Raw genomic sequence first — 14,963 nt, forward strand, 5'->3', positions numbered from 1 at the left:
GGAGCCTCCGGGCCTCTTCACAGCACCCTCACTACCTCCCTGGCCCACTACACACCTGGCCCAAAGCACACACCTGTCCTGTTTACACATGGCAAATGGCCCATTCACCTCTGTACTCCAGGCACCTGGCTCTACGAATCTGTAGATTCAAGCCATTGGGTGGAAATTATACACACCTAACAGACAGATACAGCCACAGGCTTAGGTAGAGATACGGATGTAAAGAATAAATTCAGATGTAGCTATAGATGGACACATCAATCAAGCATCAGAGAGTATGCACTCTACACTGCTCTGAAAAAGGCACAGTTGGCCAGGAGACTCCCTGGTTAGCCAAGCAGGACCTCAGGGGCCACCACAGACCAGGGTCTGTGAGCAACAGCTCAACCACGTAAGCTCCCCTGTGGACAGAGATGCACACCAGCCATACTCCCGAGAGACTCGTGTCTGGACACCGCAGACACCTACTGAAAGTCTGCAGGGGAGGAAGAGGCCACAATATGTTCCAGATGCCTGCCTCTGGGCCTGTTCCACAGACATATGCAAACCAACCCCACAGGGATGGGGCCCTCTTCCACAAATCCCAGGGAACTGTCATGCATGGCCAAGCAACCCCCCCCCCGCCCCGCCCCACCTCAGGACATCTATAGATGGAGTCCCTTCAACAAGGCCCCACTCTTGTGTTCCCAGGATCAAACCTCAGTCTCTCAACCCCCTCCATCCAACCTAAGGCTCCCAGGCCACTGCAGGCCTGCACCTCCCTGACCATCCCTTGGGGCCTGTCTCTGTGTTCCCACCTTCCCCCATAACAGCCTGGATGTGGTTCCCAGTTTTGAGCCCTCCCTGCCCGTCCCCGCTATTGCAGCCACCAACACTCCCTCTAGCTCGCAGGGCCACAGCTGAGCATCACGGTGCTCCCCTCCCCAAACAGAAATCCATACTCAGTAGTCTCCCACTCCCCAATAAAGGTGCTCCCGACCTGCTCTCTGGGGCCTGCAAGGCTCTTCTCCATCATCCAGGACTCCTTGGTTCTCTGTAGGCTGAGGATTCAGTCCAGGTGTGTCAGTCCTGTTACCCACCAGCCGGAAAGCCCTCCACTGCCTGATTCCTACCGAGCTTCCAAGTGGGGTTAATCCCACTCCCTGCAAAGCAGCCCTCGCTCTCCCACATGGCCTCGAACTACTGCGGCGGGTTATCTCAGTTTGTATTCCTGTGGCCTCCTGAGCTAGATCTGAAGTGTGCTGGGAGAAGGATTCAGGTCCCGCACATCTGCCTACCCTCCCCCACCCCAGATTTAAAAACTGCCCTTCGCCCCCATTGTAGGTGCTCAATAAAATCTTGCCTATTGATTCTCACACTAGCCACTTCCCATGCTAAGCAGGGAAGATAAACACAGCCCTCCCACCCCCATCCCTCAAAATAAACATTTGCTTGTGTGAAGCCACTGGAGAAGATCTCACGCACGCACACACCCATCCTTACGATCTCCCAGGTTTGGCCTCAGTCAGGGTGGCCTTTGTGGAGGAGGATGGGCAGCTCCAGGACACAAGAGAAGGAACAAAGAGAATAACCCCTTGAGAGTAACAGAGTTGGCAACACTTAGCTTTTTTTTCTTTCCTGTCCTGCACATAATTGCTACAAACAGAAACTGAGAAGTGCTAATATGTAACTATAAGACCACAGAACAGCTTAGGCCCAGAGTGGAAAATGAGTTTCCTTTCAAATGCCAACACAGATCCAAAGGTTATCTAACACCCAGGATGGGGGTGGTGAGATGGATTCTGGACCGGGCTGGGATCCTCTGGAAAGAGTACCCCAACTGATTACTGATTTGCCAAGAGCCAGGAAGAGCCCAAAGGGGCCCGTTCCAGCCTCAGGGGAACTGTGCTATCCACGTTGTAAAGAGAAGTACTTCCCAGTGAAGGATTTCACTCACACAGCTCCCTTTTCAGAGCTGTAATTATTCAAGTAACAAGGATTTAACAGTCCACCGAAAAATCCTTAAGTCTAAAACAGTGCCAGAAATTAGCCACTTAAATATTTATGAACAAACAATGCAGAGAATTAAAATCAAAAGAGGAAGGCAGTCCCTAAGCCACATGAACTGAACCTTGAACAGCAATGAAAGGTCTCTCCAGATAGGGGCTGCCCACCCACCAGATAGACTGGTTTCATGATTGGTTGTGTCCACACAGGTAACACCGCACAGCTCTCCACTCCCAGGCACCTGACAGGAACCAAAAGACAGGTATGAGAATGTGCTCAGCAGCGCTGTTCGTAGCGCTGGAAACCATGCAAACGCCCATCAATGGTAGAACACACAAATAAACAGAGGCAACATCCTCTAACTACACACAACCCAGACCCCACACAGGTCCTGGCTGTGCCAATCACCTTGTTTCTTGATCTGAATGCTGGTTACACACAGGTCCTCGGTCTGTGAAAACCTCCTCCATAATGACTTCGGCATCTTTCTGTATTTATGCTCTAGGTGAAAAAAGAGCTCAAAAAAAATTTGGGAGTTTGAAGTGGTCACAATCCCAGCAATCCCAAACTCGAAATAATAACACATGGACAATCAGAGACCCAGATGTGCTTGTTGACCCTAAAATTGAAACAATGCTCTTGTTTGTCTGAAATCAGGTTCACCAGCCCACACTACCAGCAGCCGTGTTAGAACAGAGAGGGGATCGCGGCTCACAGCAGCACCCCAGATCCTTAAAAACAACCACAAAGGGTGGGTAGGCAGGCTTCGGGAAAGTGCCCTCCCTGGAAAATATATGCCAACTCTCCCCTCACAGAAAATGACAATTGGAAACACAAACAGCTGAATCTCAGGGCCATCAGCTCTCTCCAAATCAATTTTCATTACCGAAACCAGCAAGTAATTAGCTCACCTGCAATACCAAATCTTGCTGAAGGCCACCACCCGCCCTCATGCAGAGAGCACGCTTCTGGCCTCGTACTTAAGAAGTAAAAACTCTGCCAGGAACCTAAGGTGGGTCTTGTTTTGTCGAAGGCGTTGATTAAAAAAAAAAAAAATTCTAATTTTTCTTTTCCTCGATACTGCTGTCCCCTGTCAACCAAAACTCTTCGAACTTAAACTAAACTGACTTCCTAAAGACGCTCATCTCCCTTGAAGACTATTATCTGGGAACATGGTAACCGTAGCTTCGGTGAGCCTGTGTCCTAAGCTGGAAATCAACATGGTTCTGTTTGCGAGAGCCTGTTGAATGTTGACATTTCTAAGACCAAACGTAAATCGTTTGTGAACATGGCCGGTAATTATTTGAATTCTTCTCCCAGAACCATGAAAAGTGTTTCCCACCCTTAAAAAATAAAAAATAAAAAGCTGCTTCTAAACCACGATGCTAATGACAAGCAGACGGCATGAGCAGCTTTAAAGAGGAGACAGTTGCTTGTGTAGAAACACTGTACAAATACTCCAACACTGCAGCCCAAAAAAAGACAATCCCCACCAAACAGCGGGAGAAGTGTGAAATTTGCAAATGAGGCCCTGGTTAAACAAAAACACCAATCTGTTCCCAGGCAGCTCAGGGTGGCCACCTGTTCCCGGCCGGTGGCAAGTTCTGATTACCAGTGGAAGAAACAATATCTGAGGGATGACAGCCCCCTCCTGGGCCCCGGTCCCCACCCTCCAGCTTATATTTAGCCTGCCCTTTATGGAAAATGTTCCTGCCTCGCACACAGATAAAACTATTTGGCTGGTTACTCAAAGGGTCCATTAACAACCTCTTCTGGCGGGGGTGGTACTGCTCTCCTTCCCTCACAACCCCCAGAGGCAACCAAGACACCCCCTTTCAGGCCTTGGGCAGTTGTGAGCAGGAGCACAGGGAGGTTGGATGGATTGGACCCAAACTACCCTGCCCCTGGATGGGTCATCACTGCATCTTGAGAAAGTAACTCCACTCACAGCCCTGCGTGCGGGCTTCCCACACCATAAGGCAAGAACCCAAAATCCCTCTTAGCCCCTCAGAAGCACAGAACTCCTGGAAGAAGGGGGCCCACGGCGGCACATACAAAGCCTTGCCCTCATCCCCTGAACAGAAATAACAGATGCTGCAGAGACTGCAGATTAACATCTGTAGAGTGCATTCTGCTCCTCAGAGAGAGGTACTTAACAAAGGGAAGGAATTATGTAGTTAAGCACCAGATCAGAACCCCGAACCCTGGATTTTAAAAATAACTAAGTCTGATCCGCTTTGCCAAACTCAATCACTTAAGCAAAGGACTCAAAGGATCTGCAGTGTTGAGAAGAGGGGGTGCGGGGGCGCACAGGTTTTTTGAATGTTAAGAAACATGAGACAAGACCAAATCAGTAGTTAAAACAAGCCAGAGCGAGACTCACAAACTATAAACACCTGCAGGGTACACAGGAAAAAAGAAGGATGCAAACTAAGGGATTTTAGTCTTAACCAAATAAAAAGTCTGGTTTGGACCAAAAAAAAAAAAAAACAAACACAGAGATGGTAGTAGGGCCACAGGTTTTGTTGTGAAGGTTCCTGTGGCTGCTCGAGCTGCTTCTCCCTTCTGAGTCACTTACTTCAGGCTCCCTGTCAGCCCTCCCAGACTGCTAATAACACAGTTCACCTCCTTCACTGAAATGCTTTAGCTCCACGCCAGTGATAACAAAACATTATCATCTGACAAATGATCATATCAAGTGAATATTGAAGAACCCCTTCTAAAGACACAGGAGACTCCATGAAATATCAACAATCTCCAAAAGACTGGAAGGAAAGTGCACAGAACAACAGACTGGGACTTAAAGCTGGTCCTAACTCCCTACAGGATCCCCTTGATCATGTCCACCCCTCATCTGACCACTTCCCTCACGGGGCACTCGGCATTGTGGACGTAAAGTGAACACAGATGTGAACCCATTCGAACCTGGATTTAAATCCCTCCTCCACAATGTTTAAGCTGTGTGGCCCGAAGCAACTCCCCGGCCGCCAGCCCTTACCTGTCACCTGCGTGGAAGAATGTGAGCCCGAGAGTGGGCCCAAAGATGCCCTTCCCGATGGAGCTCCTCCACCCACAGCAATCCTTCTCAAAGTGCGGTCCCTGGACCAGCAGCATTGGCAGCCTCTGGAAACTCGTTCAAAAAGCACATTCTTGGGCCCCACTCCAGACCTAAAGAACTAGAAACTCGGGGACTGGGGACCAGCAGTCTGCTTTCCTCCATGTAATCTGATTGCACGTTAACTCTGAGAACCACAGATCTCAATGCTACATTGAAGATACATCACGTCAGTCACCTACATCAGAAATTCACTCTCACCGGTCACAAAGAAACGCCCTCATTTTGCAGACAGCCTGGCTGCAAAAGGTTCTAGGATTCAGCAAGCAGATCCTCCTCCCCTTCCCCTACACAAGCTAAAGAAATTTCATTTCCACCCCAAACATCACATGGTGTTTAGTATCCACTCAAGCTAAAACCCATCAGATCCAAAAGGTGCCCAGCCCTAACATCTGTACTCTTGTGACAAGTTTCAAAACGCCCTCAACTTCTGCCAGAGGATAAACACTATTTATATTACCAATGAGGAGCAAGAAGACTCAAACTCTAGAGAAAATGTTAGCCCCTCTGTCAAGTGAGCCAGTCAACAAACAATTCCTGGGCATCCTCCAAGGGCCAGACGTAACACACTGAGTCCCTGAGGACATAAAAAATGAACAGGACCTTATTTCTGCCCTCAGAAAGCTCTCAGTCCTTCAGGCTAGAGATGAGCTGAAGGACACAGAGCAGGCAGGCCATAATTCTGCCTGGGAGAGGTAGGGGAAGACACTGCCATCAGCCAGGCCAGATGGGACATCTGGATTGTGGGGGAGCTGGAGGCTGGGAAGGTATGAAATTTAACCTGGAAGCAAGGAACAGTCAACTGAGAATTATTTTTAAGGAAGAAACTGCAACATTCATATCAATAACTAAAAGGCCCCATACCTGCACCCTTTGACTAAACCTTAAATATTAGGAATTCAGTTGCTAATGGCAAAGAAAAATTATGCTCCTCCATGGCAGGAAGAAGGTATTTGTTCCCTAGACAGGTACACATGCAACAACCAGATTCAATAATTTTCTGTATGAAAACCAACTCTTAGAAGTTCTGCCATGGTAAGCAACTTCAGAGAGAACATAATACTCCCAGTTACCTGCATCATTCTCAAACCCTTCTCATCTTAGGTAAAGGCAACCCATGCTTGGGGTGGTGGCACATAAGGCCTGTGGAAACCATGAATAACCAGGAGCTCCACTCTGTCTCATAAGGAGCTACAGAGCCAGCGCTGAGGTCAGGCCAACCCAGGTCAACTCTCTTGGGCAAGTCTCCACACTTTCGGGACCTCAGAGGTGACATCTATGTCATGGGATCACTGCAGGATGAATTGAGACAATGCAGGGCAAGCACTTAGCACTCTGCTGTACACAGATGCTCAACAATTCAGCTGGATCATGGGATCAGGTGGCCCCTTACCCCACCTTCCCAGGTCCCCCACTGCAGGGGCTCAGCCCTAGAATCCCCTGTCAAAGTGCCCTTTCCAGAGGCGCCAGGCAGACCCTTCCGGCTAAGGAAAGGGCTCTCGTGCCTCTCCAGAGAAAGCCACACAAACCACCAGTGGGGCCAGTGGGGAGCCTGGTTCCCCTAATCTGCCACCTGGTGAGGGTGGAGGCATGAAAGCTGGCTGGGGGCTCAACCACTGCCCCAGTGAATGAACCCACTGCCCTGTTATTCCCACCACCGGTTCTGCTGCCAGCAAGCTGAATTACAATGTGCAATTTGCAAACAGAGGCATTATCCCTAAGAGAAAAACAAGCTTTATTTAACAAGAAAGGCAGCTGACTCATTTACCTCAGACCCATCAACCCCAGACAGACTTTTTAAAAGAGAACCAAAGAGGGAAACCCAGACAAGTTGTCCACACTGGAAGCAGCGGATCCCAGACTTGTGTCTGGGTATGGAGAACATCCATGCTACACAGCTACGTTTCAGAGCATGCCACACCCCTGTGGGACACGTCAGAAATCTAACCAGGTAAATCTGAAAACCACCAGCAACGCTTCCTTAAAATCCAGAGACTTAGGAGAAAAAATAAATCTCTCGAAGTCTGAAATAAAAATTTGGGGGCGCCTGGGTGGCTCAGTCGGTTAAGCGGCTGCCTTCGGCTCAGGTCATGATCCCAGGGTACTGGGATCGAGGCCCGCATCGGGCTCCCTGCTCGGTGGAGAGCCTGCTTCTCCCTCTCCCTCTGTCTGCCGCTCTGCCTACTTGTGCTCTCTCTCTCTCTGTTAAATAAATAAAAATCTTAAAAAAAAAAAAAATTTGAAAAAAAATACTTTTTATGAGTTAATATTTTAAAACAAAAAGAAAATCACATTTCCTAGGCCTGCAAACAGGGTCCACAGACCCATTCTTATTTGGGAATCTTGGTGAACTCTTTCAAACTCTTTTCACAGTTCAGCCCATCACTAAGAGATTTTCCAGTCCAGACCCACTTAGAATCACTCTGAAATGAGCTTTAAAAGGATGTAAGCCAAACATCCTTTGACAAGGCCACTCCTCATGCCAACAGTAAAAATTCTTGAAAACACCAAAAAAAAGGAAAATTTTAAATAAATTATAGCATAGCCAAGTGCTGGGTTATTATGCCAACATAAGAAATTGTATCTCCAAAATTTTTTGTAACATTGAAAAGTGCTGACAATATGCTAATCAAGAAACTTTGTAAATATGAATCCAACTTTGTATATGTACCCACAGAAGCAAGGGGAGGCCTAGCTGGATAGCCTCTGAAATGCAAACTGTTCTCTGTTTGGTGGGACAAATGATTTTTAAACTATCTGCTATGATGTGCACAGGCTTTCCTGATTGGAAATGGTTCTATTTTAAAATTCAGACTTATATTTGGCTGCTGTGTCATCCTGACCTGCAAGGTGCTCGAGCGGGGCAGACCTGTGTATGTCTGAGTTACTATAATGCTCCGGGCACGTGCTCACTTACAGCTCCGAACAACGTCTGCTGTCTCTGTACCCCACGGCCACGCTCTTGGTTTCCATACGAGTGAATAACCCACATGCTGCACAGTTACACAAAATTGTTTCTGCACAGTGTTCTTTTCATAGCAAAAATGTCACCCTGACACAATTGAGCAATCCTCTCAATTTCCAAAACATCAACAGTATAGACATAAATCCCAGCCAATATCTTAAAGTTGGCACAGAGGGAGAAGACATTTCATTATCACAAATGAACTTACCTTTCGTTAGGAGGGGCAGTGTAAGGTGCTTTGGGAGGTACAGACCGAGGCTTTCCATTCAAACAATCCTCTGGTTCAGACCAGACTTTGCATGACCTCAGTCAAATGTTCAGGAGGTCATTATCCCTCCCTGAACTGCCATCCTTTACAAAAGGAAGATAATGAAGCTGGCCCACATTCTCACGTGGCTGGTACAGCCACACAATGACATGATGAACACAAGAGTATTTCTGCTAAAGTTCTATACAAATGAAAGGTGGTATCATTGCCACAGTAGAGCAAAGAACAGAAACGTATCTGAGTGGTTCATTAACAGCTAAACACAACATAGACATTCCTTTTTCTAACAGAAAAATAATAGCATCATCAAAGCCCCAAATAGGATTCATTCACTGATTCTGAGTCTTATTAAAAATGACAAGGATTCCAGCCAAGAAAGGGCTTAACTTGTCACATGGTAAAGGCAGACATCAAGCTACCAAAAACCATCATCTAGGAACCACATAATATTTTTTTTTAAGAGAGAAAAAAAAGAAAAAAAAATGTAACCACATCCTCTTGCTAGAAAGTCAGATTGCTTTGCTGGAAGTGCTCGAGACCCCAGAGCTGGGCTTCCCGAATGAGAAATGAAAACGAGGCGTCATGAATCACACTCAGCTAGAGGTGCTCTTGGCGAGGTGCATTCAATACTTGCCACTAGCTTTCAAAGTGTTTCATCAGACTTCTGTGGATACAGCCAGAGAACAGCAAAGAGACAAGGGAAACAGGCACAGTGCCCCTTTCACGTTGACCACAACAAAGCCAGCGCTCAGGCTCTGGAGGAACCTTCATGCAACATCACCCAGCCATCAGCAGATGCGCGCAGGTCCCATGGCCTCCCACAAGTCCTGTCGCAGGTACACGGGGACTCTAGCTCTCAAGGAATCTGGAAGCATCTTAAATTGCCAACAAGGTGGCCAGGTGCTCTGACAGCCAGGTCCCACACAGGCGGAGCACTGCTCAGACCCTCCCAGGGAATCAGCAAGTCCCCTATGGATGCAGGTGGCCAATCGGCAGCCTGGCCAGGACGTGGTTCAAGTCCATGGGACTGCCAAATGCCAAGAGGATCAGCACCACACATCCACCTTCCCCATCTAACTGGCCAAGTGTCAAACCAAGACGCTTTGGGGTTAGTAGTTCAGACTGCGTGGTGCCAAAGCAAAGCCTTCCTGTGACCGATGCCGTCACAGATGGAGGGGAGCTGGGTGACTGCCTGCACCCAGGCTTTTGGACAAACTCCTGCCAGGCCTTGGAACATTCTCAGTGTTCCTCAACAGCGGCCCCAGTGGCCTTTGGTTAGGACGGTCTGTACCATGGCCCACCCTGCAGGCCTTGTACCACCTCTGGCAACAGAGAGGAAAAACTGCTGATCTGAGTATAGCAGGGGCAGAACTCCACACTCCACACTGACATCCCACCTTGTCCCCCAGATCTTGGTGGGGCCAAAGGGACAGACCAAGGAGACAATCCAGAAACCCACTAGCAGAGAAATAAGAGCCGCTCATAATCCCAAGAGACCACAGGCCCGAGAGAGGCGGAACTCTGCAGCACCTCTCCTGCAGGCTCACAGCCTCGCTGGACAAGCTGAAAGGGGAGGTGGCCTCTCGGCCTGTGAAAGTGAGACCCTGAGGCTGAGGAATCCCCTGTCCTCCTGGCTCTGCTTCTAATTTGGCCCAAGACTTTTGGTAGAAAACACCCTACGGAGAGTACTACCCTATGCACAGAGGCAGGTGGACAGGCACGAGGACACGACACAGCCTGCAGCCCGGGCTGGCTGGCTGCATGGGCTCAATGAAGCTGCCTCCACCGGGCCCCCTGAATTGGGCAAAGACACGAAGGGGGCGGCCCTGCCCCGCCTAAACACGCTGGCCTGAGCCCCCAGCCCAGCAGCTGCACTTCCCAAAACGTCTGTCAATACCTAGCAAGACGCCCGGCCTGGTAACTTGTCACGGGTCCGGCGGCACTACCCCCTCCAGCTGCCCCCGGGCATCGGCTGGGCCGGGTCACTAGGACGGCCCGGAACGCGGCAGCATCGAGCCACCTTCACACAGGAGAGACTCTACTGCCCATCTTCCCCCGCAGAGCTTGCGGCACCCTCGGCCTCCCCCTCCGCCGTCGCCCGGCCTTGCAGGACATGAAGCACCGCAAAGCTCCCTCCGCGGGCAGCCGCGTGCCACGGCCCGGCGCGTGTGTACACACGCACGCACACACGCGCGCGCGCCCCGCCGCGCCGGGGGCGCCCGCTCCCCCGCGCTTTCCAGAAGCCCCGCGGCGGCCCGGCCCTCACCTTCGATGGCGATGACGTGCTCCCGGATCTGGTTCTGCAGCACCGGCTCCTCCACGCGCTCCAGCAGCTCGTAGATGGAGTAGATGTTGGGGTGGACCGACTCGAAGCGCTGGATCTCGGCCCGGATGGCAGCCGAGTTGGCCAGCTGCTGCTGGTAGTTCATGGTGCAGGCGCCGCGCCCGGAGCAGCGCGCCCCCCGCCGCCGCCGCCGCCGCCCCGCGCCCCGGGGCCCGCGGGCCGCCGAGCCCGGGGCGCCGCAACCGCCGGCGGCGGGCGGAGGAGGCGCGAGAAGAAAGGAGCGGGCGGAGCAGGCGCGGGGCCGGCCCGCGGACTCAGTTCATGGCCGGGACGCGCGACCGGCGAGCGAGCGGGCCCCGGCGCCCGGTCAGCGGGCCCCCATGGAGCGCGCCGCGGCGGGCGCGGCCGGCCCCGGAGGAGGCTCGCTCGGGCGCCTTCCTGCGCCTCAGCCGCCTTCCACCCCTAGGCGCTGCCCCGCTGAGCAGCCATTAAAGCCAGGCAGCCGCCGCGCTCCGAGCGCCGGGGCCGAGGGCCGGCCCGCGGGCAGTGGCCGCGCCGCTCCGGGCGCCCGGCCGCGGCGTGGGTCCGCGCGCTGCGTGCTGCGCCGCCCGGCGCGCCGGAGCCCCCGCGCCGCGCCTGCCGTGCGCCGCCCGCCGAGCCGGGACCGAGCCGCAGGCGCCGCGCAAGCCGCGGAGCCCGCTCCGAGCGCCGCCCGCCGCCTGCCCGGCCGGCCCCCTCCCTGGCACGCAGGGCTCCGGCCCACGTCGGCCCCGCCTCCGCCCGCGCCCCTCCCGCCCGCGCGCTCGCCGCCCTCCGGCCGCCGCCGCTGCGTCCTCCGCGGCGCTTCCCAGCGCGCCGGATCCCGGGGAATTGCGCCAGGCTCCGCCCCGCGCCCGCCTCTGGGCTTCCTGGGACTTGTAGTCCGCGCCGCGTCGCGTCCCGCCCCGCCGAGATCGCGGGGAGGGGGGGCACGGCTGGGGCGGGGGGGCCGAGGGCGCGGGACGATCTCGCATCCCGCGCAGCCCTCCCCGCGGGCCCCTGCGCTGCCCCGGTACCCCCACGCCTCGGGACCGAGAGGCGGGGAGCGACCCTCCCTCCGTGTTTTTGTTTGTTTCCAAGCGGCTGGCTCCAGGAGGCTCTGCGACTCGCCAGTGTCCCACGACCGTACTTGGTCGGCTTCCCCTAACCCGCATTTTTTAACTTTTCGCCTCTTCCGAAAATGACATGAGTGCTTCCTCGTAAATGAAATTTCTTCGCGAAGGGGAAGAGCCTCCTTAGTCTTTGGGGGCGTGGAGTTCACACTCCACGAGTGAACTGAAGTTTAGACGGGGATACGAGGGGCGTTGAAATACCACGGAGGCTTCCTAGGCACCCTTTCCCTTTAAAATAAAAAGGTTGAGGTATGGATCATACGAGTCATACGCCGCCAGCTCCGAGTGTGTTCCCGGCCCCTTGCCTGTCAACCCCCAGCCCAACCCCAGCGTAAGCTCAGCCCCGGGCCCCGCGGAGCTGGACCGCACTGCGGCAGCGGCCTCAGCGCGCAGAAGGCTCCTCTCCCCGCAGGTTCGAAGCAAAGGGATTGTTGCAGATGTTCGGAACACCAGGGCCAGTCGGCGGCCCCACAGGCCTGGTTTGTGCGCGCTGGCCGAGTCCCTGCCCCCACACATCCGAGTGGTCTTTTGGAAACAGAAATCCGCCGCCTAGGCATGCCTGAGCAAAGCCAGCCGAGTCTTCACGGGGTTCACCTGCAGCCTGCATACTGCACCCTGATATCCAGCCTTGCTGAATTACCCTCTCTGGGCTCACAATTCCCCCAGATGAATGGGCCGACCATCTTAAGCATTCTGAGCCTTTGCTCATGCCCCCCTCCCCATCCCTAAGTCCCAGCAGGGTTCTTGACACATTTAGAGTTCATTGCTCCATCTGTGATAAACCTCTTGCTTTACACTTATTGTAAGTAACTATAATAACTGAGATGCTGGCCTGTGACCTCATTTTACTTAACCTATCAGCAGGCATTGCTCACTCCCTCTCCTGGAAACCCCTTCTTCTCCTGGATGCTGGGATAACGTGTTCATCAGGCTTTCCTACTATCTTCCTGGCTTCTCAGTCCCTTTTGTGATTCCTGCTTACTTCCCTAAACTCTTAAATATGGAAGGCCGGGGGTGGGGTGTGTGCATTCTTGGGCCTCTTCTTTTCTCTTTTCTATATGCAGTGATCTCTCTCTTTAGGCTTTGAATATCATATACAGGTTAATGAACCTCAAATTTGTATCTCCAGCCCAGACCTTACCCCTGAATAATGAATGTATATCCAACTGCCTCAACATCTGTTGGATGCCCCCTGGCAATTTAAATCCAACATCTCAAGCTGAACTCTTGCTATCCCCTCCCCCTGCTCCCCCTGGATCATCTCCATCCCAGTTATGGGCAACTTCTGGCTTCTGTCTGCTCAGGCTAACAACTTGATGCCTCTCATCTCATACACCGGATAGTGTCATCTCCCCCTCCAAAAGATCCAGAATCCCACTACTCACCACCACTCTGCCGCCACTACGGAGTCCTGATCATCTTGCCTCTGGGTTATTGCTAGGTGATTGACCTAGCCATTGATCTCCTTGCTTCTTACCTTGTGCCCTTTTTTTTTTTTTTAAAGATTTTATTTATTTATTTGAGAGAGAGAATGAGATAGAGAGAGCATGAGAGTGGGGAGGGTCAGGGGGAGAAGCAGACTCCCTGCTGAGCAGGGAGCCCTATGTGGGACTCGATCCCAGGACTCCAGGATCATGACCTGAGCCGAAGGCAGTCGCTTAACCAACTGAGCCACCCAGGCGCCCCTTACCTTGTGCCCTTATAGTCTATTCTCAATAAGGCAGCTTTGGTGAACCTTTATAAAACTTAAGTTAGGTCATGTGACACCCCTGCTCAAAACTCTCCTGGGACTCACATCCCACTCAGAGTAAAATCTAGCTCCCTACTCTGGCCTCTGAAGCCACAGAGGCACCAGTTCAGGGTCTGAGCATTCCCCCTACCTGTAAGCTAACAAGCTAGTCTGCTGCAGGTTCATGGATGCTGCCAGAAGACATGAGACTCCTGGGTCAGAAACAAAGGACTGTATCATTCACAGCAATAGCAGTAGGTAGAGTATCAGCATTTTCTTTTCTTTTCTTTTCTTTTTTTCTGAGAGAGAGAGAGAGAGAAACAGCATGAGAGGGGATAGGGTCAGAAGGAGAAGCAGGCTCCCCGCCGAGCCGGGCGCCCGATGTGGGACTCGATCCCAAGACTCCGGGATCATGACCTGAGCCGAAGGCAGTCGCTTAACCAACTGAGCCACCCAGGCGCCCCGAGTATCAGCATTTTCATGCACCAGTTCACCGAGCCCCTGTTCCCACAGGGCCATCAAGTCCGGATGCACACATAGTGAGTTTCCTAATAGGAGAGGAACCCTGAGCTTAGAGAACCCCAACCTTTTATATGGGAAGTGTTCTCTCAGGAAGGAAACCCTGTCTTAATTATCATGGACAGTAAGCATATATGCCCTTAACTGTGAAAAGGAAACACTATCTCCATCTCCCTAGGATGTTTGCCCTCCAAAGCGTCTTAAAGAGAGGGTTCAGAGTGGGGCACCTGCATGGCTCAATCGGTTAGGTGACTGGCTCTTGATTTCGGCTCAGGTCGTGATCTCGGGGTCCTGGGATGGGGATTGGGCCCCATGTCAGGCTCCACGCTCGGTGGGGAGTCTCCTGGGGATTCTCTCTCTCCTTCTCCCTCTGCCCCTCCCCCCACTCACGTGCCTGAGCTTGGACTATCTTGCTCTCTCTCTAAAATAAATAAATAAATCTTAAAAAAAAAAAGATGGTTCAGAGCAAAGACAGTCCATGTCTCTGCCCACAGATGTGCAGGATGAGAGACAAATGAAAGATGGTTTCTCCTCTTTAGCCACCCTGTGGGCCCCCATGATGTCACTTAAATATGCCAGGCACACACCACCCCCCCCACCCCCGGTGTTCCACTTGGTGCTTCCTCTGTCAGGAATGTGCTTCCCCAGCAACCATGCGCGTACCCTAACTAAGATGTCATCCCTCTGGGGTGTCTGGGTGGCTCAGTCAGTTAAGCATTTGACTCTTGATTTTGGCTCAGGTCATGATCTTAGGGTCATGAGATCGAGCCCCAAGTGGGCTCTGCCTGGGTGTGGAGCCTGCTTAAGATTCTCTCTCTCCCTCTGCCCCTCCCCGCCAGCCCCTGCTCCTGCGTGTGCATGTGCGCTCTCCCTCTCTCTCTCTCTAAAAAAAAAAATAATAATAATAATAATAATAAAATGGCATCCCTCTTCACCAATATCTCAT

The 14,963-nt window shown here is 52.3% G+C and overlaps 1 protein-coding gene across 1 annotated transcript in view; it reads right to left on the reverse strand.

Moving 5' to 3' along the window:
* Window positions 1-11,204, reverse strand: part of LOC145720426 (arf-GAP with GTPase, ANK repeat and PH domain-containing protein 1-like) — a 40,622-nt gene extending 29,418 nt beyond the window's left edge. The window contains exon 1 of the mRNA XM_081813342.1: window positions 10,601-11,204. Coding sequence (XP_081669468.1) covers window positions 10,601-10,763 — 163 coding nt within the window. The 5' untranslated portion in view covers window positions 10,764-11,204. The remainder of the gene's footprint in view (window positions 1-10,600) is intronic.
* Window positions 11,205-14,963: the final 3,759 nt, after the last annotated feature.

This window comes from Leptonychotes weddellii, chromosome 3 (genome assembly GCF_054177405.1).
Source record: "Leptonychotes weddellii isolate Sample4059 chromosome 3, ASM5417740v2, whole genome shotgun sequence".
Taxonomy (NCBI): domain Eukaryota; kingdom Metazoa; phylum Chordata; class Mammalia; order Carnivora; family Phocidae; genus Leptonychotes; species Leptonychotes weddellii.